At 37.8% G+C, this 24852-nt stretch overlaps 3 protein-coding genes across 4 annotated transcripts in view; all 3 read right to left on the reverse strand.

Moving 5' to 3' along the window:
• Positions 1 to 1537: 1537 nt before the first annotated feature.
• On the reverse strand, positions 1538 to 7371 carry gja3 (gap junction protein, alpha 3). Of its 2 annotated transcripts, none has more exons than XM_041258868.1 (3): positions 7220 to 7371; positions 4782 to 4843; positions 1538 to 3513 (listed from the first exon to the last, which is right to left on the reverse strand). In XM_041258868.1, the coding sequence occupies exon 3, from the start codon at positions 3493 to 3495 to the stop codon at positions 2248 to 2250; it is 1248 nt and encodes a 415-aa protein (XP_041114802.1). In that variant the 5' UTR covers positions 3496 to 3513; positions 4782 to 4843; positions 7220 to 7371; the 3' UTR covers positions 1538 to 2247. The 2 variants fall into 2 exon arrangements, with proteins under 2 accessions (XP_041114802.1, XP_041114803.1); XM_041258869.1 differs by having other exon boundaries at positions 7068 to 7371.
• A 1016-nt stretch (positions 7372 to 8387) lies between these two features.
• Positions 8388 to 14796, reverse strand: LOC121320466 (gap junction beta-2 protein-like). Its single transcript, XM_041258806.1, has 2 exons — positions 14577 to 14796; positions 8388 to 11625 (listed from the first exon to the last, which is right to left on the reverse strand). The coding sequence occupies exon 2, from the start codon at positions 11604 to 11606 to the stop codon at positions 10821 to 10823; it is 786 nt and encodes a 261-aa protein (XP_041114740.1). The 5' UTR covers positions 11607 to 11625; positions 14577 to 14796; the 3' UTR covers positions 8388 to 10820.
• A 4116-nt stretch (positions 14797 to 18912) lies between these two features.
• cryl1 (crystallin, lambda 1) overlaps positions 18913 to 24852 on the reverse strand; it is an 89971-nt gene continuing 84031 nt past the window's right edge. Inside the window, exons 7-8 of the mRNA XM_041258807.1 lie at positions 24428 to 24534; positions 18913 to 19188 (exon numbers count right to left, since the gene is read on the reverse strand). Of these exons, the coding sequence (XP_041114741.1) occupies positions 19075 to 19188; positions 24428 to 24534 (221 nt within the window). The 3' untranslated portion in view covers positions 18913 to 19074. The remainder of the gene's footprint in view (positions 19189 to 24427; positions 24535 to 24852) is intronic.

A 24852-nucleotide genomic window follows, 5' to 3' on the forward strand; every position in this document is an offset into this window, starting at 1 on the left:
GCAACAAAGGTGCTTTTACATTTCTTAAATCATGACGAATGCCTAGCTTCATGAGTTTGAAATGCGTCTGTCATATATCTAGGCATCTGAACAGTTGTTTTAAAAAGTAAACTTGTCAAGGATGTCTTACATTGACAATCTGTTATTCTTTGCTTCATTTCTTTTCTTTGGCCTTTCAGCTGTCATCCCTCCTCTACAAACCTTACAATTTGCAAAGATAGCAAAAAATAAAAAACAGCTTACTGTCATTCATAATTTGTATTTTCCTTTTCTGACAGGCAAATGTCACGTTTAATATCATTATTATAAATTAGTAATTTAGCAAAAACTGGTGTTGCAGAGTCACTTCCAACAGGACCTCGTTTGTTTTATGTCTCATCCGAAGGACGGAGCACAAGGAGGTTAAGTGACTTGCTCAGGATCACACAGTGAACCTCCTGATAACACGCCTCTTTCTTTGGACTACCAAGCCTCCTAAAATCATGAATGCTATCGCAGAAACAGGAACCATTCCTGTGTTCAATGAGATACTCAAATTCAATGCGACACAGGATGTGACCTGAAATCTGTGCAGATAAAACATAACAAACATTGGCATAGCACAAAGTAGATTTACTTCTTGGTTTTGTCCTCCATTGGCAGTTATGAAATAGAACACCTGTTATGGACAGGCTTTTAAATTTTATGAAACTGCTGCAGAATTATTAAATTGTTTTTATTGTAAAGTGTTTGGCTACCCCTACTTAAATCAATCATTAGTATTTAAGAACATACTGTTCCCAACTCTCCATGTGTTTCTCTATCCCTACATTCCAACCGAAACAACATGTTTTCACACAAAAAGATTATTACAAAATGCATAATGCAGTCTCTCGTAATTCAATGAAGGCTAAGTGTTACTATCAAAGAAGCAGCCGTCTTTGATTTTAAGTGATTTGTATGGACTCATCTCATAAGGATACCTACATTAATATGAAATAATGAAAGTTGATAAAACCAAGAAGCTCAAATAGCTTTGCTGTCCTGTTTGTGATTGAACTAATGTTATTTGCAATCAGTGAGTTGTAGTTAAAATTTTTACCTACATTAAGAAAACATGGAGAAAGATACAAAACAACATGGTTGTCCCAGTACTAAGACATAAAACCTGTGAGTCTAAAAAAGATCAAACATCCGAAATGCAAAGAATGATGCAGGGATTGAACTGGTAACATCCTGTGTGTACTGTACTGGTTTATTTAGCACTAAGCGTGTGTAAATATTTGCAGAAATTTAAAATATCTAATAGATTTTACAAAGAAAAACAACAGTCCTAACTGCTGGTGACATGATTAGCCTAATTTGATAACAAACTTTTTTGTCCTATTAGTTATTTACTAGGTTTTATTAGCAAAAATTGTTTCTTCTAAAATGACTGAGGTAAGACCAAGTTTATTGTTAGAATTTGTTTTCTTAAACTATACTGCAACTCTTGGATTTCCAAAAATAAAATTAAAATAAAAAAAACAGGCTAATTAGTCAATTCAATGCTATTCAAATATTTGAATTAATAATTGGGGGCTATAAATTGATTAACAAATATTTTTCTGCATGTACAATAACAGACAAGATTATGAATTCTTTTATTTTGTTTATTCATTTATTTTGTAACAAGACTTCGGACAAAACCCTTTTTGTACTGACAGAAAGGCAGTTATAGAAGTGTTGTTTTAAAATGCCAACCAATTTGATTTACATTTGCATCTCAAAACCTGCTTTCTTACCTGAGGAACAATTTTAAATTGCATTAGAAAGATCTAAACATTCACAAAAAAAAATTATTTAGTAAACTTTATTTTGCATTATGTACTTTTATTATAGTACTGTATATGTTATTTACAAATATACATCTTTTTCAATTTTAACGTCAGCTCGGTTACTTATTTATACTGGCTTGTATATATTGTTCTCAAGTACTGTAGATCAGGAACTTCAGTCAGCAAACAAAGTTTAATGTAAACATATGTGCATTTGCGGATTTACATTATAATGCCATTTACCTGAAGCTTCTGTTGACCCGTACTAGGTAATTGTACAATCATAGTTAATCCTGCTTTTTCACTGCCTTTGGAAAAGTCTAGAGCAACCTGCTGGACATAATACTACAACTCACAGATTGCATAACAGTATATTTTATCATGAGCATCCCAGTTCCAGTGCCCTGCCTTACACGGTTTTATTTTTATTTTTATAACCCTATTTAAACAGCTAGACCGCTAGGTCATCCGATCTTGCTCTACTGCTGCTAGACTTACTCGCCCTGCTCAATCGTCGCGTGTCAGTCACAACAGGGGGCTCATGCATTTCTACTGTAGTGGTCACATGCCCCTCTTGCTGCTCACTTTTCCCAGCTCTCAAGCTCCTGCTGCTGGCCAGTGCATCCTTGCTGCTGCGCTCATTGCGGACGCTGCTAGTGGTGGAGGCAGAAGAGGAGGCAGGTTTCCTCTCACGAGACTGCTGCTCTGTGGCGAGGTTTGCCCAGTTCTGCTCAGTGGCCAGCCTATGGTTGCTGTTGATGTAGAAGGGAGGGGATGGGTGCTGATCCTCAGTAAGAGGTGACATCTTGAACTCTGCCGGGGGAGCAGCGGGGTAAGCGTGGGGACTCTCTGCAGTGGTGTCTGTGTAATAAGGTGGGTAGCTAAGACTGGGTGGGGCAGTTCTAGGGGTGGGGGTCATGGGTTCAGGCTCTGTTTTGTTGCACGGCAGTACGTGACTTGAGGAGTACTCCTTGATCAGTCCCTGTTTGAGCTTCTTCCATCCTAGGTGATAAATCTCTAACAAATTCAGCAAAAGAGACACGCAAGCCACCACAAGCATAAATATGATGAAAATGGTCTTTTCTGTGGGACGAGAGATAAAGCAGTCCACTGTGTTGGGGCATGGCCACCTGTCACACCTGTATAGGGGCTTCAGTTGAAAACCATAAAGAAAATACTGACCTACAATAAATCCAACTTCAAACAAGGTCTTGAAAATGATGTTGAAAATGTAGGTGCGCAGGAGGGTGCCCCTGATTCGGATTTTACCATGCTCATCTCTGATAGGTGGTTTCTCTTTTTTCCCACCACTGCCATTTTTGAAGAGCTCTTTCTCCTCTTGAAGTCTGCTAGACTTCCGCAGCTCCTCCTCCTTCTCTTTCCTCTTCTCCTCCATCCGCACGATGTGCAGGACGTGCCCCAGGTAGATGAGGGTGGGCGTCGACACAAAGATGATCTGAAGCACCCAGAAGCGGATGTGGGAGATTGGGAAGGCCTTGTCATAGCAGACGTTTTCACAACCAGGCTGCTGGGTATTGCATGTGAAATCAGACTGTTCGTCTCCCCAGACTTCTTCGGCGGCTGCTCCCAGCACTAAGATCCTGAAGATAAAGAGCACTGTCAGCCAGACCTTCCCTATCACCGTGGAGTGTTCTTGTGCATTTTCCAAAAGTCTCCCCAAGAAGCTCCAGTCACCCATTGTTTAAGAGTTTCTAGCCTAAGGAGAAAGTACAGTCTAAAATAACTATTGAGAAGAAATAAAAAAAAAAAACACAACATAAAAAATGTTTAGTAAAAAGAATACAAACAAGCTTCTATACACATGCTGTTTATTTACCTAACTTGTAAACAAATGTACAGAACGAGGCCTGTGGATGCAGGGCTACAGTGCAGTGGACATTGTAGCTGTGTGCCCTCAACATGTCCCCAGCCAGGCTCTCTGTATGACAATAGAGCTGCTTCTCAGTATTGAATCAATCAGACCACCTAAACAGCTGAACACAGACAAAATGAGTACTCAGCACATGCAAGCTCACAGCTGCTTTTCTGGTCACTAAGCTGCTGAGTTCCACTTGTTAACCTTTTTGTTTTAAAAACCTAATTTAGTCAAATTTATCAGGCACCCGAAACAAACAAACATTTCTTAGTGGACTAGGACATGTGTTCATTTTTTGTTAGATAGTTTTGCAAAAATGTTTTTTTTGTTTTTTTTTTCTTTTTGGGGGGGTGGGGATGGGGGGGAATATTTGTATAACAAAAAACGAAAATCAAGAAAAAAGGGACGTAGGCTGGGGAAGCCAAAAAAAGTAAAAACAAAAGAAATAAAACAAAAAAAGCACACCTAATATAAAAGACAGAAATACAAGTAAGGTTTTATATACTCGATTGCTTTAAAATAATACATAGACTGAAGTGTGTTAATGACAAACATTTTTCAAGCTACATTGCAGTATAGGCCGTAGCATTTTATGTAACATTTTAATAAACATGCTATATATAAATTAATCAAAATGATCAAATTATGAATATGTATACTATAACATATGAAGTAGTAATTTACAGTTTTAATAAGCTAATAAATACAATTTTTAGATTAAATAGAAGCCAAAAAGCACAGACCATAATACACACACAGGTTATATATATTGCCACATTTAAAAAAAATCCTAAACCAATACTTTAAGAAAATGAATTCTCTTTAGCGTACATTTTAATAGGGATATACATTTAATCTAACATCTGGAAGTTTGATAGATCTACTAAGCTTTTGCTCCAATCCAAAGATTACAGAATTGTAAAGGAATAAAAACAGTGCAATAAAAATACTGTTTAGGAATGAATAGGGTATCATAGCTGTTTGTTTATTATTGTGTAGGGCTGAATATGCTTTATTACCTTTTGAAAAAAGGTATTGGATACTTTACCTAAACAGTTGTTCACAAACGGGGAATTAAAAAAAAAAAAAGTCACAAAAGTTAAACTTACTGAAATGTTCTTGTATTGTGGGTAATAAATCCATCGACTAGGACTCAAAATAAATATCTGACCTGCAAATAGAAATGAATACTTCAATAACAGTCATATTGAATCAGTTGTTATAATGTGTTTATATTGCGGTAGTAATACCAAACCTTGGTATTGTATATCTATACGGTTCACAGTCACTGCACCGCACCCACTCATGTAATACATCTATGTATATGTACAGAACTTGACTCATAATTCTGGGAATAATTCCTTGCAGCTCTGAAATTTATTTTAGTTGTATTAAGTATATGGCTTAGTAGGTGAGGTCACTTACTGGAAACTACTCGCAGGTGACAAAACCAGGCTAAATGAGGAAATAAAGGCAGTCTATATACGCATTATGAGTGACTGGAGCATGGACGCATTTGTCAGATCTCGATAAAGTTACTAGTGATACACACGTCTGAACTCTACACGCTGAAGAGCATCAACTATTTGTATTCTCATATTTGATCTTTTTCCAGGAATCATCAACTTCAGATTAGATTTAAAGACTTTCCTGCACCTTGCAGGATTTCTAGATGTTTGTTGGCCAACTAGCCTATCCATGTGCGTTTTGGGCTCCAACATTACAACATTATTATCTCTGAAAAGATTTTAAAGAAAGATTTTACATTTTTTTAGGAACCTACAAAACTCACGATTGGCCATGTGTTTTAATGTGTTTTCAAGACAATCAACGGGTATTTATTTTAATTGGGGCTACTTCTGTTTTAATATCATGACTCCAAACATGAGCAACATACTGTAGAGATGAAGTGCTTTAAGTGCTAATAACATGTATTTCTTGTTACTTTACATGCATATATTTAATACAGTAAGACACTGTATAACACGAAATAACACAACTGCATATATTACATTTATTTCATAAAGTAGACAGCTATTTTAAAATTGTTTAATGCATACAAGCATTTGTCCTCCTATGTACATGTATGAATTGCAACTGTGGCATATTGTACACTGATTGTTTTTAATAAAGTATATAGTAAACTTGAGCTTCACTTTGAAATCAATCAGGCCTGTAGCAAGTAACATTTAATAAGTCTGCGATCAGCATGTTGTTCAAATATTTTATTGTACTAGCAGTTTTCATTTGTCCTCTAAATTAGACTGCTACGGTAAAAAAAAAAAAAAAAAAAAAAAATATATATATATATATAATAATTGCTCAGTAATGACTAGTATTGAGAGCTACGATACTTTAACTGTAAGAATGTACATTTTACACTGTGAATCTGTACATCAGTCCTGAATGGCATCACCCATAATGTGATTGGTCTTCAAAATCCAAACGTGCTGAATAAGGAACATTATTCCTCAAATGGACTGATGCTCTTTGAACAAATCAGTTACATCAATAAATAATTAAAAAGCCACTGCAGTTTACTTTTCATAATGAAAAGTATTGAATAAATATATATATATATATCTATATCATAGATTATTATAATATATATATATATATATAATATATATATTACTTTTACCTGTAAAACACAATCTTTAATACAAATACAATAAACAAGACCTTTGCGGGTAGGTTATATTATTATTCCATCATTTGTGTTTTATCGTGTTGTACTCTTTATTAGAATTATTTGTTTTGACCTAAATATTTTAGTTGATCAATTAATAATATTTAACTTGAAATACCCGTTGAAAAGACATTCCTTTGATTTAGTTGCATCAGCAATGCTTTGAGGTTACTGAACATGTACTTTATATTTTTTCTTACCACAAGACAAGCTCCTGCTGTCGTCTGCTTACTCGTTTTTTCTGTTATAGATTTCAGACAATAGCTAATTAAACAGTATTCTTTCAAGTTACAACAAAGTGAAATAACACAAGTACACTGTCAGAATCTGGAAAATAAAGTGAAACAGGGAAAGAACAGTAAATGGTAAAGTATTAAATATTGTGAATAAGTTACCAAACACAACTAAATATCATGTGTTGATAGATTCTGACTGACTGACAGCCTACAATTAGGAAGGTGCCAGTTCTCTTTATGCATGCTGCAACAATCTATTGAAGCAAACTTACTGTTAATTGACCTGTATTCTTTAAACAGCTGATTATGATGACGTATTAACTACATTCATATATTATAAAACAACTGTTGGGGCGAATGTTTAAAGTTATGAAAGAATCGCTTCTATTAAAAAAGCAGCTACATGCACAATACTGCTCAAGCTATTGGTGCCAATAAAACTATTGCAATGTACCAACTTTTAATCGTACCTCAGTCTGGGGATGCCAAACAGTTAGCTATAGAAAACAATATCCGGTTGCCATCGATTCCATATTTTGAGTGCGTTGGATATCAGACAAACTCGCATAGATAGTAGCCTCCCCCTTCCCCAATCCCAATCATAGTAGCTCTGCCAGCTTACCAAACTCTTCTGAAAGCAGCCAGCCAACTTATTGAAGCACAATCTTCTTCAGACAATGGATTTGAGACCAGTCTTGCGCAAAAAGCTAGTTTTTAGAAGCGAATTTAACTTGGAGCTGGGATTCCACAAAGCTCTGCTTCTCATTCCCAGCCATCGCGGCTGTCACATTGTGTGACCGTGCATGGCTGAATCTATCAAGTCATCAAACTGCACAGAGCAAGGCCACGCCCCTGTCACTTCTGAAACTCATCACTGAAATCTGCACTTACTCAATCGACGCTATTATAATACTGGCAAAGAAATGGCTTACTCGTTTTCTAAGACACAAAGCCTAGTTTTTGTCTAAATACAGTACTTTTGAAGAACTTTGAAGTTAAATCCTCCATTACTGTATAGCACCTTTTGATAATAAGTCATGTTATGTCTTGCTTAAGCTGAACCATTAATGGTATTTTGGCCCTGGATAGCAGTATGGCTTATTATAACAAGCTGAAATGGTGTTGCACTTTGTGATACCACTCTATAGAAAAACAAAATAAAAATTTAGCCTTAAAGCAAACTGATTGTACACTTTCTGGAACAAGTTTTTTAAGGCTTCAGTGTTAATTATCACGAAATGCCTTGGGGAATAAATATTGGAACAGTGTGCCACCCTCTGGTAGGTTTATGTTTTACACGATGAACACAAAAGAATAACTCTAGGCCAACTTCCTTATAGCATTTTGTCAATGATTAAAAAACGAAACATAACACAGTTAAAACACACAATACAATTGTTATATATATATATATATATATATATATATATTTATTATATATATATATTATTACATTTTTTTATTAAACTGTCGTCAGTAAACATTCATAAACAAACAGAAACGTATTTGTTTGGAATGTGTGCATATTTTAAGCTTACACATTACAACTTCGTGTGATTCGAACACTAAGATAATGTTATCATAAGTAGTATTTGATTAATTATTATAATAATAAGGATACTATGTATATATATGATATATATATATAATATATATATATATATATATATATATATATATATATATATATATATTTTATTTTCAAAAAGTATATTATCGTTAAAAAATCAGATTTTCTTCATTTTAAACAACAATTACTGTAATATACTTCTACTAGTAATAACTATGTCATTACAAAGTAAATAGTTTGTACAATTCTTAAGTTTTTCTACCATAACAATTTTTTGAAGAAATTGGGGACCCTATTCACAAGATGTTTTAACATTGTTTTTTAAGGAATGTTGTTTGAAGAGCACTTACAAACATTCTCATAGTGCATTCAAATATGAACAGTGTGTTGGAAAATTAATAAAACAATTACACCCTCTCTAAAGCAGTTCAACTACAAACTTGATTAAGTTAATTTAAAAAAAAACGAAACAAAAAAACTGACCTTATTCTTGTGACTCGTGCTCAGAGGAAGTGTTTTAAAAAATGTATTGTTAATAAAGCCCATATTAATTCATTCAAGTTTGAAATTCACAAAATCCTTTTCTACTGTTTTAGAGATGGTCAGAATTTGTTTCTTAGTTTTCAAAGAACTGGTTTGCCAAGCGAATGTTTTTAATCACTCATCTAAAAACAGTCCTATAGTGGTGTGAATAGAGCCCATGGTATTACACAGATGAAGTAGGTCACAGGTATATGAATTTGAAAGAGTAAAGCTGTCACACAGCACCCAGAAAAGGGAATAAGAATGGAAGACACCTCCCCTTACAGTCTGCCTCTGGTAAAACAGAATGCCATCTCTGCCCCATCCCAAGATGCGCTACTGTCAATTCTCTATAGTTCGTAGACAAGCAGGATATGTTTCTTTAGCAAACACCTGTAAACCATTTAGTAAGAGACCCTTCTGACAGTAAGTATAGATACTTAATGTAAATGTCAATTACATTAACCAGTGCACTGCAAAGACAAGTGTTACAATGAACACAGTAATGGGTTTGATTTCAGATGGTGTTACAGGACAGTTATGCTCCCCTAAGATGATTTTTCCATTTATTAAACACATCAGATCCCACTTCTTTTTTAGGGAGAAAAAGGATGCATATTATAAAATTATTGATTCATACAGTATATTTTTCATCTATCCAACTATGGCCTTTTTTTACACCTCTGTGTAACACTAACACCTAACACTAACCCTAAATCACTACAGTCATGTTTACGGAAATACAGCAAGCAACAAAGGTGCATTCTTTGATGCATACAGTATCACTCCTAATCAGCAGCCCTGTGTCTTTTGCAAGCAAAGCCTGACAAGTGTACTTTGTTGGTGGTTTTATATTATACAGTAGAAGAATGTCTGCTGGGGGCAAGTTTGAGAATTTCACTCATAACTGAAGCTGGATTCAAACCCAAGCCTGAAGTGAAATGGATGAAAGGTCTAGTAAATCAGCTGCTGGGCCACCTAGTTACCCACCCCCTCCCTAAAAAACATTTTGCTCAAATTCATCCACTTTGTCTTTTACCTTATTTGGTCATTGTACAATAAAAAAGTGAATCTGTATCCAGTGTCTTTAAGCATAATTTTTACATGTCTTTAAAGTGCAAGGAACATAATTGTTGTGAAATCTCTTTTCTTTTCATCCTGCTTAAAATGAAACAGCGGTAGGTCACCCTGAAGCCCTTATTACCATGGACAGTTTTGTTTGTTTGCTGTGGTAGCTTGGAAGTTTGATAATGCAGCATGGCACTGAAATCAAAGGCAACTAGCAGTCTAAACCGACAGAATTAGTTTCTAATGCACACGTCAAATTTTAAAAAAATTATAATTCCAGTTACATTGTTCATGTAATAATGTCTGACAACTTCATTTTAAACACAGTATGGTCACAATGGTTTGACGACTGAGTTGCTACAAATATTAAGGGTGTGCAATAAATTTATACTGGATCTATATTTAGATGGATTTATACTGAATCTATATTTAGATCGGTGCCACAGTACAATATATGGCCACTGGAGGGCACTGTGCGCTATGTAAAAATCATATAAGAAATAAAAGGAAAATAAAATGAACGTTAAAAGGGAAATGCCATAACATTCTCAGCCATAATATTCAGATTTGTTCAACTTTCTTAACAAACATCTCATTACATTTTGCTGCAGACTCTCAGTATCAGTCATAATTAACAAACATATCAGGAACTACAATCTTCATTCATTAAAGGTTGTCTGGGAGACTGGACTTTTCTTGCAGTTGTCTATTCTTATTTGTAATGCATTAACAGCATTATATTACTCTCCGTGGAAACTGAATTAATTGAATTTATTAATTGGAAATTAATAAAACAATTGTTGCTGATTATGAATGAATAATGAATAACGAACAGACCTATTCTCTATGCTAATATTTCCTTGCTGTAACTACCATAAGGTAAAGAGGGCAGCACTGAAGACGTAACCCGGATACATGTTAAAGTTCATTTCTTAGAATTGATATTCCCCTGGAACTATTTTCTAAACAACAAAACAAAACATGAGAGCCTCCGGTTACCCTAGAATCTGGCAGCAATGGACGTTGAACTGAAATACTGTAAATGTCCATTATGGTGTTAGGCCTATTTCTCTGGAGCACTAGCCTTGCTGGATCCTTGCTCCAATAGCAGGATTTCATTCCTTTTATTTTGGTGGCATTCCTTACTTTTGGAAACGTGACTAGAGTGATATCTTTGTTTCCTGCAACACCCCAGCAAAGCCTTAACGATCAGGTACGACAATTCAGCCACATTGAGTACCATGCACAGGGACGAGACAACAATCATGAAAATGGTGAACACGGTCTTCTCGGTGGGTCGAGAAATGAAACAATCAACTGTGTTTGGGCAGGGCCAGGCGTCACATTTCACCAGGCGTGGCATATGGAAGCCATTGTAAAGATAATAAAAAACGTACATGAAGGCAGCTTCAAACAGCAACCTGAAAAACAGACTAACAGTGTAGGTCCACCACAGCGGCCCCACAATATGGAACTTCCTCTTCTTAAGCATTTCTATGTCCACATCTGCTTTGTCACCCATGGTTCTAATGAGAGTCTTCTTTTCCTCTTTTATGCTGTGAGCCACGTGCATGGCTACCAGGAGAGCAGGAGTGGAAACAAAAATGAGCTGCAGGCTCCAGAGCCTGATGTGGGAGATGGGGAAGTAGTGGTCATAGCAGACATTCTTGCAGCCGGGCTGCAGGGTGTTGCAGGTGAAGTCCGATTGCTCGTCTCCCCAGACGCTCTCGACTGCCACGATGAGGATCATAATGCGGAAAATGAAGAGGACAGACAGCCAGACCTTCCCAATGCTGGTGGAGTGCTTGTTCACGCCTCCTAACAGAGAATACAGCTGGCCCCAGTTCATCTTCTTTAGTTACTGAAAACTGGAAATATGAAAATAAACAGAGATCAATAAACATACTACTATTACAATTACAACTATTTAACCTTCATACAATGTTTGTCCAGCAACCATGTTTTAAAACAAAAAATTTAAAACCACTGTTAGTCTTTGTCCTAGTATTTCAGAGCTTCATTTTATGTTTCTATTTCTAAGCTTGTTATCTATAGTTTTTTGTAGGCTGTTACTATAATTCCATAGCATAAAGTATTTATAAGATAATTGATTCATAAATTAGCTATACTGATACATGGTGATTGAAGTTTGGGGCTTTATCTCTTCAACTGAGAAGCAAATTATTTGGGGAGTTCATTACTGAACAACGGGGTTCTAAAGGAAGTTATTATTCTTGAGAACCATGATAAAAAATGATTTGTTTTGATATATTATATGGATATCATATATATATATTATATAGGAGTATATATATATATATATATCATATATATTATAATATATATTCTCTTAGTGAATGTACATTATAAGATTCGTGTAAATTCATTTTTTCAGTAGACGAAAAAGTATCTTTCTAAAGTCCTAAACCCCCTTTCAAATCCTGTAATTTTATTAAACAATATAAGTGTTCATAGAATCATCGTAGAATGTAATGCTAAGCACATGTATTTGTTTTTCATAGATCGAGCATCTTTTGAAAGGTCCTAAAAAAAGTTTCAATCTAACAAAATAATCTAAACAATCACAGCATCATTATACAATTACAATTGTGTTCTAGGAGTGTGGGCTTGTGGATTCCTGAAAATGATCATGTAATGAGTGTGCTCAACAGCGATCACTGACCCTGACCCTGAGGTGGAATATGAAGCCACAAGCAGCAGTGTTATTATACATAGCACAAGTAGTATTCTGACAAATAAAACAAAACATGAGAAATGCCACACAAACTGAACAAAATAATACACTGGACTGCACTGCATGCCTATATGTTACCAGATGAGATATAGACCTGCTTTAATATGTTTTAACATCTTAAACAATGGTGGTATGTTCACAATACAACTGTAAGTCGCCCTGGGTAAGGGTGTCTGCTAAGAAATAAATACTAATACATTCACTGTAATTTAAACACTTTTATAATCTACAGTACAAACATGATTTCTAGATAAGACTCCAATCATTGCCGTCTAAGCTTTTTCTAGGCTTAGACACCTACATTTAGGACCTTTTTTTCAACTCTTACTGAGCTAATTTGTGAAGTTACGAGTTACGAGTTAAAGCTGCAATGACTCTCTGTTATACAATTGGCAGTACTTTCCAGCACTGATTTATTTTACAACATATTTGGAGGAGTATATTTTTTAAACACTAGGTGGCGCCAGAATACAGTAGGCCTTCTACGTTTTATCTTGATAAATAAAGTTAAAGATTTCTATCCCTGACTGACTCTGTTTTACCATGGTACTCTGTAGTTTTATATTCTTGTGTGCCACTGGCAGCCAGCCACAATTACATGTTTCTACTTATTTATAAACACCAATAATAGGTTGAAACAGAGGTTTGTGTCATTAAGCTGACTTTGTTATCGATAATTATTATTGTAAAAAAAAAAAAGATTAGGAAAAAATGATGATCAGTAGTGTTCGTGGAGTAACCTGCTACTACACGTGTATCTTGTTGAAAACTATTTTTGAACGAGCTCACTGCCTTTGTTAATAACACTCTGTTGAAACACACAAGCAGTTTCCAAAGTTTACAAGGCACTGTTCCATCGGTCGTTTAACAAATAGTTTTTAGATCAGAAACTAGCAGATACAAATTGGACAGTTTTATGTTAAATGTTTAATGTTTAATGTTTAAAAATACTAACTACTACTTCCTTCAATGCAATATCTGTCTCATAAGAAAATACATTCTAGATTGTTTTTATTGATGAAAGGGGTAATGGATTGTTATGCTAGACAATTAAACTTTAATCTTACTTCACAGACACAAATATAACACACACACACACACACACACACACACACACACACACACACACAATGGTGCCCAAAAGCATTGACACCCTCCTGTCTTTTCAAATCATATAATTTCACAAAATAAAGAAACAATTATATTTAATCAACTTTTTTAAATAAAACTTTTTTTCTTTCAATTTTTTTTGTTTTGTTTAAAGAAATATGTATAAAAAAGACTGCAAGCTATGCCTATGTGTGTCGTGTTATTATATTGTCGATCCTATGATTGAACTACATCATGTTATGGATTAATAGCGATTTTAATGTATTTTAAAGTGGAAACAAGGGTGTTAAAAAGCCCATAAGGTTTTGTATCGGAACAGACAGGGGCGGTATGGATTATACACAATGCCTACACATCAGTGTAGCCTACATAGCCACATTACATCCCCTGTCAGATGTACTGCAAATAGCAGTAGTAATAATATAATTTATCCATGCCACCGAAGCCCGATATGATTACAGGCTTTTTATTACACACTATGGTATATTGTACTTTGTAGCTGTTGACAATAGCTTGAAAACCTAGCACACACATGAAGACTTCCCTTGCTTTGATTTTTTTTAAATAGTTTTGTTTTGCCATTAAACTTTCTTTTGTTTTTGTGAAGTCTGTTTGGTTTCCGCAGTAAATTTAACATATTTGTGTCGCTTTAAATACCTGTCTATGCTTCCCAGTATACTGTAGAATGTGTGCGGCTCAGATTCTTCTCCGTTTTGACGCCTCACTGACAGTCGAGTTCCTGTACTGATATTTGATTACAGTACGCTTGTAGTAAATGTATATCACTCAAATTCTTTTTTTTTTGGCAGCATATTCATGATTTTCAAATAATTCGTATCTGTCTTCAACAGTAGTATTTTGACATTTGGTTGTCATTTTTATTAAACTGCCAGTTTGTTTGCTGTGGTGAAGTCAGTTACCGAAATACTCCAAATTGGCCATTCCATGCCTTACCTTGTATTTATCTTTCAGACTTCCATTAAAGTTTCCATTCACTCAATCCAATAGGTATTTGTTGTATGCGCTGATTTCAGTGGACAAAAGCTTTTTTTTTTTTTTCTTTTACTGGTTAACGCGGAGAATGAACGGTTTATACTTTGTTGCGAAGGATTTCCAACTTCACTCTAGTTTGTGTAACTCATGGTTTACTTGCTCCCTGGACACCTGCTTAAGACTTTAGGGTAAACCTGTTTGACGCCAGTGGAGGGAGGGGCCAAGGAGTTGACGAAATCGATGAGTCAACAAAATACTCCTGGTACTTGAGGAACAAGGGAGTCTTACACTGCAGTCATCTTAAAAGAGTCTCTATGACTTTTGGATTAAAGAAAATAAGGATAATGGCAAAACAAAAGTTAAGATAATTTAGAAACAGAACAACAGTAGCCAATTCGATCTTTCCACTGTATATAACAGTCTACCCAGCCAAAGTGGACGGACGGGGAAGACGGGTTACAAGAATCGTTATTTAGCTTACCCTACAACAGTTAGCTGCCAGATATGCCTCACCATCAAATCCTGAAATACAATCCGACTTTCTATTAAAGCATGCATGTGTAACTTTTAGCAGCAGGACATATCTAGGGTCAGCCTTTTAAAAAGCTCAACTTACCTGACAAGAAATACTGCCTAGCAGATGTATCAACAAGATAATGCGCTACATTTCATGTTTTAACAAAGCCGCCAGTTAGCATGAATTCACCGCTATCTTAAATAAAACGAACTCTAGATTACAGAAGAGGATACATTTAGCATGCCTGTAGTTCGTCTCGTGGCTCAAACACATTAGTGTAAATTTAATTAATACACACATGTAGTTCTTATTACCAGCATATATTTATGATTTGTGTGCAACGTTTATATTTAAATGTTGATATATAATTAATGAACAAAACAAAGTTAACTGTAGAAAGAAATGTAACATGTATTAAAAATACATTTTGAATTATGTCAAACATCAACAAATCAGATTTATGAGGTCTAATAGCTCATGAATACAAAAGAAATACCTGCTCAGTTAAAGACCAATAATTATATTCACTATAAATCTATTGCTGAAGAACTAAATGTAAATCGTTTTCAACAGATTATAGTATTTTTCTACTTTACATTAAAATGTTTGTTTTTGTAACACGTGTTTTTGTCCTAAACAACTTAAATAAACCCTAAACGCGTTTAGAATCTGTCTCATAAAATGTATGCTTAATTCTTAAACATTTCATTTTACAGTGTACAGTTTAATTGAAATGCATCATCCCAAATAGCATGACATTTTTTTCTTTGTAAAAATACGTATTTTTGTGTTTACATTATTTGAAGCAGTTAAACAAATAACAATATTGCATTATGTTTTTTTTTTTTTTTTTTTTTTTTTTTAAGAAAATGGCCTACAGAATTGCAGAAGTTTTCAAACTTCAATTTGAGTTGAGAAACTGACAGAGAAATCAATGCTGTTTATTTGAATGTAAATCTGCACTACATATAACACGTCACCTATATTTTAGCCACACAGGATAGTTTCACGAACTTAAAAACAAAGTTAGTGCTTTGTGAATTAGTACCATTATTGCTTAATACGACATCATTCACGTGTCAATGCAAATATTTACTGCTTTTGGGCATATTATCTACTTTTGATACATGGTTACGTCTATTATTCTAGATTTATAATACAATATAGTAATAAAATATAATTCACACTTAAAAATACAGGTTTTTGAAGCGTTCTACTATTCAGAACGGTATCTGAAAGAAAAACTGTAGCACGGCATCAAATATGGCTTAAATGATAATTCTTGTTTCTGTAAGACACTGCAAAGAAATAATTCTGTTCAGGGATTACAATTGATAGGGCAGCTCCTTCGTTAAAAAAAATGTTGTAGCATAAAAATATAATGGTAATGGTTACCTGAGTATTACTTATCATTAATCTTCAGATCCGTCATATGTTTATTGGTAAAGTCAAGGTTACTTCTATATAAGTTATCAAGCTTATCAAAGCGTGTAAAAAGTTTAATGCTCCTCTTTTTTGAAAGCCCTGCAGATAGATATCACCACGTTTACGTTGTCAGTGACTCATTAACGCGCCTTCAGTGATTGGCTGCATGTTGCAATACTGTCAGTGACACAGTGCCTCAATAACAGATGTAATATATTGTTTTAATGCATGGTAAAACATATAAAAAATAACTGGACTCATTTCAATTTACCCATTTTGTTGTGTGCAGGTGCTAAATAACTGAGGTTATCCCCTCCAACCCAAGAATCTGATATTATTGGATAAGTAATTTTCCCGATATATGGAGAAATAGGTGGTGTGACATACTGTACGTACCACCAACATCTATATATTTTTATTCCCCAGCAGGAGAAAATGAGTGCCTATGGTGTAATAGTAAGCCTGGTTTGACATAGTCGTCATAGATTTCTACCCTGTGAAGATTTTTAAACAAAGGGAAATTGGGAACTGTAAGAATCTTTCAAAGCACTCTTGGGATTCAAAAGGCTAAATCCCGGAATTCTATAAAGTATTAAATTATCTTTTAAATTATATATTAATACAGCAATTGGAGCCAACAATGGCCTGAAACATAAACTTTAATATCATATTCTTCATTTCAACTATAATATTGAATGAAAACAAGCATATTTATTTACAAATATCCTCTTTGGCATACATTTACAGCTCCTTCATCAGCCTATTGGTCAAACTAATCAACACATGAAGTTGCTGCAAGACTGTCCTGAAACTGCATTCCAACCAGCTTATCGTGCCAATGTCTCTGAGTTTGTCACCAGGGTCCAGAGGAAGATGACAGACTTCTTCTGGGCCCAAAAACACTGCGTCTCTGTCGGTGTTCTGTGCCTCCCCCTGAATGAGGGAGGGCAAGGCCTGGTACAGATCTTCCACCTACAGTGAGTGTGTACTAGCCTCCCTCCTGTTACACCAGATGCACCACTTGGGCTACTACCAGCGGGTCTTTAGCAGTTCTGAGATCGATGCTGATGCTCCAAGCTGCCAGTCTTCTACCAGGAACTGCTGAAGAGCATGCTTTCCATTATCCAAGACTGTTTCAATTGAGGGGGAGGCATTTTTTCTGGAGACCAAGCTGCACAACCCCCATTTTGGTGTGAGGGTGCTGGAATGCTGCAGAAACAGATAGGTCTTGGCCAAAGCGACCAGTCTGGGATCTCCTGGATCACAAGTGCTTGGAATGATTAACTACAGAGATGCTCACTGCAAGAATGTCTCAGAGAACCACCCGAGTACCCCTCCGTGTGACTCAGGAATGCAAAGCAGCCTGACAAGGAGAATCTAACAGGCATCTCGAGGGGATTCTTAGGACCAGGGAGAAAACCTGAACAAATACTGAACAAAACCAAAGGCTCCCTTTCCGAGTGTGAAGCCCATACTCCTCCTTAGTCCCAAGGGGACCTAGGATAGAGAGTGGCGTACGGAGCCATCACAGCCAACAATTTTTCTCCAGCTGCCACTTTGTTAAACTGGAGGTAACGTAAAGAAACAAACTGTTTAGTACAAGTGAATGGAATATTATACCACCCCATATTCCAGCAGTCAACTGGACAGTGCACTGTAAAATTTTAAAGGAATAATAAACCGAACATCAGAGTTGATTTTATTATTGTCCGTTAATGTATGGAAACACTGAACCCAGAAATGTCATTATTTGTAAATGTGGTCACGTGTTTACATGCATGTTAGTTGTGTTATATGCTGTTATGTGTAACCCATGTTGCAACTTTGCTTAATACCAAAGAATGCATTAGCCAAAACCTTTGTTTTCTTGAGATTCTTACATGATATCGCAGGCCATAATGCCTTCACCAGTGTATTCTGTAATAAAAACAAGAAGAAACATAAAAAAGTGGTTTAGTTTCTCAATGAGCCAACAGATCCTCTTCTTCATTGTGTAATGATGGAATTTGGCAAGATGCATTGATCTGTGATGCACACGTGTTGGTCATATGACTTTTTAACTGCTTTGTATTTGATTATTGTATTTTTGTCACTTAATATAATAACCAGAGATAACTTGAGTCTCCAGTGCTGCCAACCCAGTAACAAACACATCATACTAGGAAAAAGAAACCCTGAAAGTGGAATGCCAGTGGCACTGAATGCCAAACAGTAAGTGTTATAAGTACCTTTTCCTTTAGAAATCTGGTTTCTGTTCTTCTTTTACTGAGTACTATCCACCTACCCTTCAGGGCACATAAACAAACACAATCATTTAAAGGGGGAAATAAAAAAACAGAAACATATACAATCTCATAAAAACAAGTAGCCTTTTTATTTTGTTATGAGTTGAATGCCAGCTGCACAGCAAAACACTTAAAGGAATATCACAAGTTAAGCGGTGTTGCAGGTCTGGTCCTTCTGACAGGGCAGGCACATGTCTGGACTGCTAAAGTTGTCAAACAGATTTTCTTTGCTTTACTTGGATTCCTGGTAATTCTTTAGCTGTGCCAGGCCAAGGATGAAGCGATCCCTCCGTTCTCTTCTAGCAGCCAGATGTTGGGGTTCATTGGGGATCAGACCACACATTTCCTGCAACATTAAAATCCAATGTTAAAACCAAAGATAACAGATACCATGGTGAAAATAATTAACTAAATTAATTGTGTAAATGTAGATTTAATTTGGAAATGACAACACACTTTTAATTCAGCGAGCAAGATTAACCAACACATCTAGTTTTGCTAAAAAACAAAAACGAATCCTGAAACAGTATACATTAGGTATCTGCATTATACATGCTTGTTCATTACTAGCTGTGACATCTGGTCCCTGGTTTCTAGAATTTGTAATCATGTGCAGATCACATGAATTGAATGTGCTGCCATACAATAGACAGTGTGTAAGTGCATATTTACTGAATAAAGGTAACATGGTATCTATTGTCCTTTGACCTGAACACGAACTGGGGGCCGTTTCCCAACTTGAACCAAACGAACATCGTAACATCATTTTAAGAGCAACGTGTCAAATCTGATGCATTTCCCAAAATGATGTGAGTCGTGAACATAGGCTACATAAAGGCATTGCGAGAACACTACCCTCTTGCTTTATCTGGAAGCATGGCTTCGATTCACAGAATTGTGGAGCTTAATCATCGCACATGCCACCCGCGCAGTAGATTAGTTAGAATTAATGCCAGCATAAGAACACATTTAAACCTGTTAGATACACTCAGTGACAAAGAAATAGTTAGAAGATACCAGCTTCCGCGGCATGAAATTCTAACTTTACTCATCGGATTTGAGGATGAGTACTCAACACAATTATGCACTAACTCCAGCTGTGCAATTGCTGTGTTCGTTGTGGTGCTATGCCACAGGAAGCTTTCTCCAAATCGTAGGAGATGGTCTGAGACTCAGCATAGTGTCTGTATCGCGGTGCGTCTAGCAGTGACGACAGCACTTGTTAGGCACGCACCTGAGTACATTACTTTCCCAAGAACACAGGCAGAAGTTCATGACACTCACAGAGGATTCCATTCAATTGCAAACATCCCTGCAGTTACAGGGGCAATTGATGGTACTCTAATTCCCATAACAACCCCGTAGATAGATGAGCCTCTGTACGTCTGCAGAAAAAGGCTACTAAATGTGCAAGTTACCTGCAACCATGAGGGTATCATCACAGACATTGTGGCAAAGTGGCCGGACCCTGGGCTATTTATTTGTGTTGTATGTTACATGTTGTGTGTTAATGTTGGTGTATAGTCATTGGTACACAGGATATAAATGGGTCTGTGTAACACGAGAGGTTTAAAATGTATATTTGTATTTAGGCACGAGGACTGCACAGCACTTCATGTGCAGGTAAAATGTAGTATTATGTGCACGGGGAATTGCACTTATTAATTCACGTGCAGTTGTACCGAGACTCCAACTGAATGACTGATTACACCGTGTAACACATTATTATTATTTTTTGTTCCTGGGTAGTAAGTGTTATTTCCTAATTGCTTATGCCTCAAAAGTATAGAAAATGGCTATTATTCCCCACAAACTTTGCTTTTGTGACCAGGACAGTGATATTTTGAAATTGACCTATTTTCCAGAACATTCCAGATAGATTCAGTGCTGAGTAAACTTGGATTCAGTGCTTTCTAGAACTTTCCAGTAATATAAATAGTAGCAGGGGCCTTAAGCCCACCAGTTCAGTTTAGTTCCAGCTGCCTAAGTGGATACATATCTGCATTTTTCTGAGATGGCATCAAGAGGCTGCAATGGTGGCATTCCTGATGGGTCTCCAAGGCGGTTTTACCAAGTTTCCCTGCTATCTTTGCCTTTGTGACAGCAGGGACACCAAGGCGCACTACCACAGGCGGGACTGGCCACAGCGGACTGAGTTCTCTGTGGGGAGGAACAACGTCAAGTGGGAGCCACTGGTGGACCCCCAGAAGGGGCTGATGCCATCACTGCACATCAAATTGGGCCTTATGAAACAATTTGTCAGAGCTCTAGATAAGGAGTCGGCAGCCTTCAAGTATCTTCAAGACTTCTTCCCTAAGCTGTCTGAGGCAAAGGTCAAAGCCGGTGTCTTCGTCGGACCACAGATAAAGAAGATCCTGGAGTGCAATGAATTCCCCAAGAAGCTCACTAGTAAGGAGAAAGCGGCTTGGAACAGCTTTGTCGCAGTGGTTCGGGGCTTCCTGGGCAATCACAAGGCTGAAAACTATGTGGAGCTGGTTGAGACTCTGGTGAAGAACTACGACACAATGGGCTGTAGGATGTCCCTCAAAGTCCATATCCTTGATGCTCATCTTGATAAATTCAAGGAGAACATGGGAGCGTACTCGGAGGAGCAAGGCGAGTGCTTCTACCAGGATATACTGGACTTTGAACGCCGCTACCAAGGACAGTATAACGAGAACATGATGGGAGACTACATTTGGGGGCTGATTCGTGAAAGTGATTTACAGTATAATCGTAAATCTTGAAAAACTACTCACTTCTAAATCTTTTGTAGTCATTTTTGTATTACTTTAGTATAAATACATGTTAATTTGGATTCATATGTTGTTTTTTTCTGACTTTATGTGAACGAAAAGACACAAATTCGCCCGTTTTCTCATTGGAAATAGGTACATTTCAAAATATCACTGTCCTGGTCACAAAAGCAAAGTTTGTGGGGAAGAACCAGCCATTTTCTATACTTTTGAGGCGGATAAGCAATTGATGAAATAACTGTTGGCGCCGGTTTAACAAAAAATAAAAGGTTTGTTACATAACACGAAAAACACAGGACACGGCACTCTACGCCAAAATAAATAGACAAACGAAAACAGACTACTACTACTAATTTCCTCCGTCTCCAATCCCGTTCTCCGCTCACCGAACACCCAACCACCAGTATGTGACAACGTGCATCTATATATACTATTGTGCTGGGATTGTTAGTTAATTTTCACTTGTATCCCATTTATGAATTGGCTAAAGTGCCATGTCCTGTTTTGTTGTCAGTGTTTTTGTTACAAACATTTTTATTTTCTGTCTGTTTAATTGTTAAATGCTGAGCGCAAGCAAGCGCTCAGCTTCACCAAATCTCTTCCTCTCTGTTTATTTTGTGTTGGTTCCTGTTTCTGGTCTGACGTCACCCACTGCAGCCGTCTTCGTGACAAGTGGTGTCATCATGGGATTACCAGCGCCTCCTAGACGCATGCCAGAGCGGGAACCGCAGTTATTTTGGGAAAAAAATAAATGGGATGGGAGAAAGAAAGGCAGCCACGACTTAATTGCCAGGAGGAGTTAAAGGAAGGAGGGGCTCCATGGTGTGCCTCCTGCATGGAGTATGGGCATCTCCCAGAAGTTTGCCCTTATTAAGACCCTCTCTTTTTGAAGGCCCTCGATCGGGGAGAGGTGGAGGATGCGGAGGAGTGGCTTCGCCTGAAGGCCACGAGACCACCCCACAGAAAAAAGGGGAAGCAGTGAATGCCAGCTCCACAGTCAAAAAGGGAGGAGTCTGTGCATCCACCACCCAAGAGGGAGGAGTCTGTGCTGGTTTCACCTCCACAGCCTGAGGGGCAGGAGCCTGAACGTCCAGAGCCCAAGAGATGGGTCCCAGAGCATCCACAGCCCAGGAGGGAGGAGATAGAGCCTTTCCCATCCTCTGAGGAGATGCTGGACTGGGTGTCGGACCCGGAGTGGAACGGGGAGGACCTCCACAGGTTGTTGACCTGCTGTGGGCCAGAGACGGGGAACATTGGGAATGCTGGGAACAACACTACTACCCAGTGCCGTTTGTGAACCCAGCAGCCGTGGTGATCAACTACTTGGCTGCTGATATGGGACTGCCATAGCAGGTTGCATTCCAAGTGGGAGGAGCCACGCCTACCCACACCCTCATTGGACTGAAGGGAGACTACTTGCAGCTCCCATCTCCACCAGCAGAGGAAGAATGCCTCCTGGTTTTGCCTCCAGAGTCAGAGGGAGAGGAGCAGCTGGAGCTGCCTTTGCCTCCGCCACGTCCACCAGCAGGAGCAGGAGCACGTCCACCAGCAGGAGCTGCCTCTGCCTTTGCCACCTCCACCGGCAGGAGTAGCGCAGCAGGAGCTGCCTCTGCCTCCGCCACCTCCACCAGCAGAGGGTGAATGCCTGCTGGGTCCCTGTCCACAAGTAGTGGGTGAATGCCTGCTGGGTCCCTTTCCACCAGCACAGGATGAATGCCTGCTGGTATCACTTCCCCCACCATCACGAGGAGAGGATCTGAAGCTGCCTCTGTCTCCATCACCATCAGGGGGAGAGAAGCAGGAGCTGCCTCTCCCTTCACCAGAAGGACCAGGACTAGATGCTTGCGGTCTACGCAAGGGCTGCTGAGGGAAGCACGGGGAAGAACCGCCTGGCCGCAAAGTGGCCGAGAAGAGGGCCAAAACCCGCACCCCAGCTTGTCCTGACTCCCTTCACGTCTTCGCCCAAGGATGCCTGCCTCGCTTTGCCCAAGAATGCCTGCCTGGCTTCGCCCAAGGATGCTTGCCTGGCTTCGCCTGGGGTTGCCAGCCGCTCTGCGTCTCCTGGGGTTGCCAGCCGCTCTGCATTGCCTGGGGCTGCCTGTTGCTCAGCATCGCTACACAGGCGCTCCTGGTTTCAATCCATTAATACCAGGTTTAAGCAATAGACCAATCTGCTAGAGACAGTCCGTCACTGGATTGATGGGGTGGAGTCGGGAGTGTTTAGGGAGCTGTGTTAGCTGTAAAGGTTAGTTCCTTGTACGGAATAGGCAGGAGAAGGAGAGAGCCTGGCTGATAGCTCAGGAACCCTCTAACCAGGGCTGAAAAAGACAATCTCACCATAACGTCAATGGAGCCAGCTCATGACCCATCTGACTCTGAGACTGAGAACCCCTTCGGACCCTGCCCTCTCCATCTCTACAAACCCTGTCTGTCCCTATCAACACTAAGTATTGAAATTACAAACTTGTGTGAACACTTTTCACACTGGCTGTTTATTCCTCACCACGTACCGGTACTGTTCACCTGTACCGCCTACAATAGGGTATCATTTTTCATCAACTTCAGATATTACAGTATCCTGTTAAAAAGCAAAAACTATATTTTATATTCTCTAATTTCCAAAAAATTCAACAGAACATTTTTGTTGTAAATATGAAGCATCTTTTTGCACTAGTTCTTACTGCAATATCGCCAATAAAGGGTAAAAAAAAAAAAAACTACTGAAGCAGCAGCAACCTTGGACGGTACCTTAATATTTGGCCTAGTGTAAAAAGACATAAAAAGGAAAGCAATTCTGACTAAAAAGCTGCTTGATGTAATACAACTGACCTGATTAATCTTCTTCACATTTTCTTCTGAGAACTCTGGTACAGGCCCAAAAGATGATAAGACTCTTTTCATTCCTTCCCCATAGCGTTGCATGTACTGCTCAAGACCTGGCAGGGCAGAGAAATGCAATGGGACAAATATATTTAATAAAATCTTCAATGAATTGAAGTAAAAACAAGCTAACAACTTATAATGTGTCACTTGTGATGGTAGTCAGGAACCTGTGAAATGATGATACATCTGTATTTATCCTTTATTCAGAAAGTATTTGTGGCAGGCTGGCGAGTGGATAGAGGCCCAGAGACAGACTGCAGTTCAAAAAAATAACTATTTTATTATAAATAAACACAAAATGAAAGGGCACAAGGGCCAAAACAAAACAATTTAAACACAAAGAAAGACAAAAAGCAAAATTTACAAAAATA

Source organism: Polyodon spathula, chromosome 9 (genome assembly GCF_017654505.1).
Source record: "Polyodon spathula isolate WHYD16114869_AA chromosome 9, ASM1765450v1, whole genome shotgun sequence".
Lineage (NCBI taxonomy): Eukaryota > Metazoa > Chordata > Actinopteri > Acipenseriformes > Polyodontidae > Polyodon > Polyodon spathula.

Coding starts and splice junctions, on each gene's coding strand:
- gja3 (XM_041258868.1), bottom strand. CDS start 3,495: ATGGGTGACTGGAGCTTCTTGGGGAGACTTTTGGAAAATGCACAAGAA.
- LOC121320466 (XM_041258806.1), bottom strand. CDS start 11,606: ATGAACTGGGGCCAGCTGTATTCTCTGTTAGGAGGCGTGAACAAGCAC.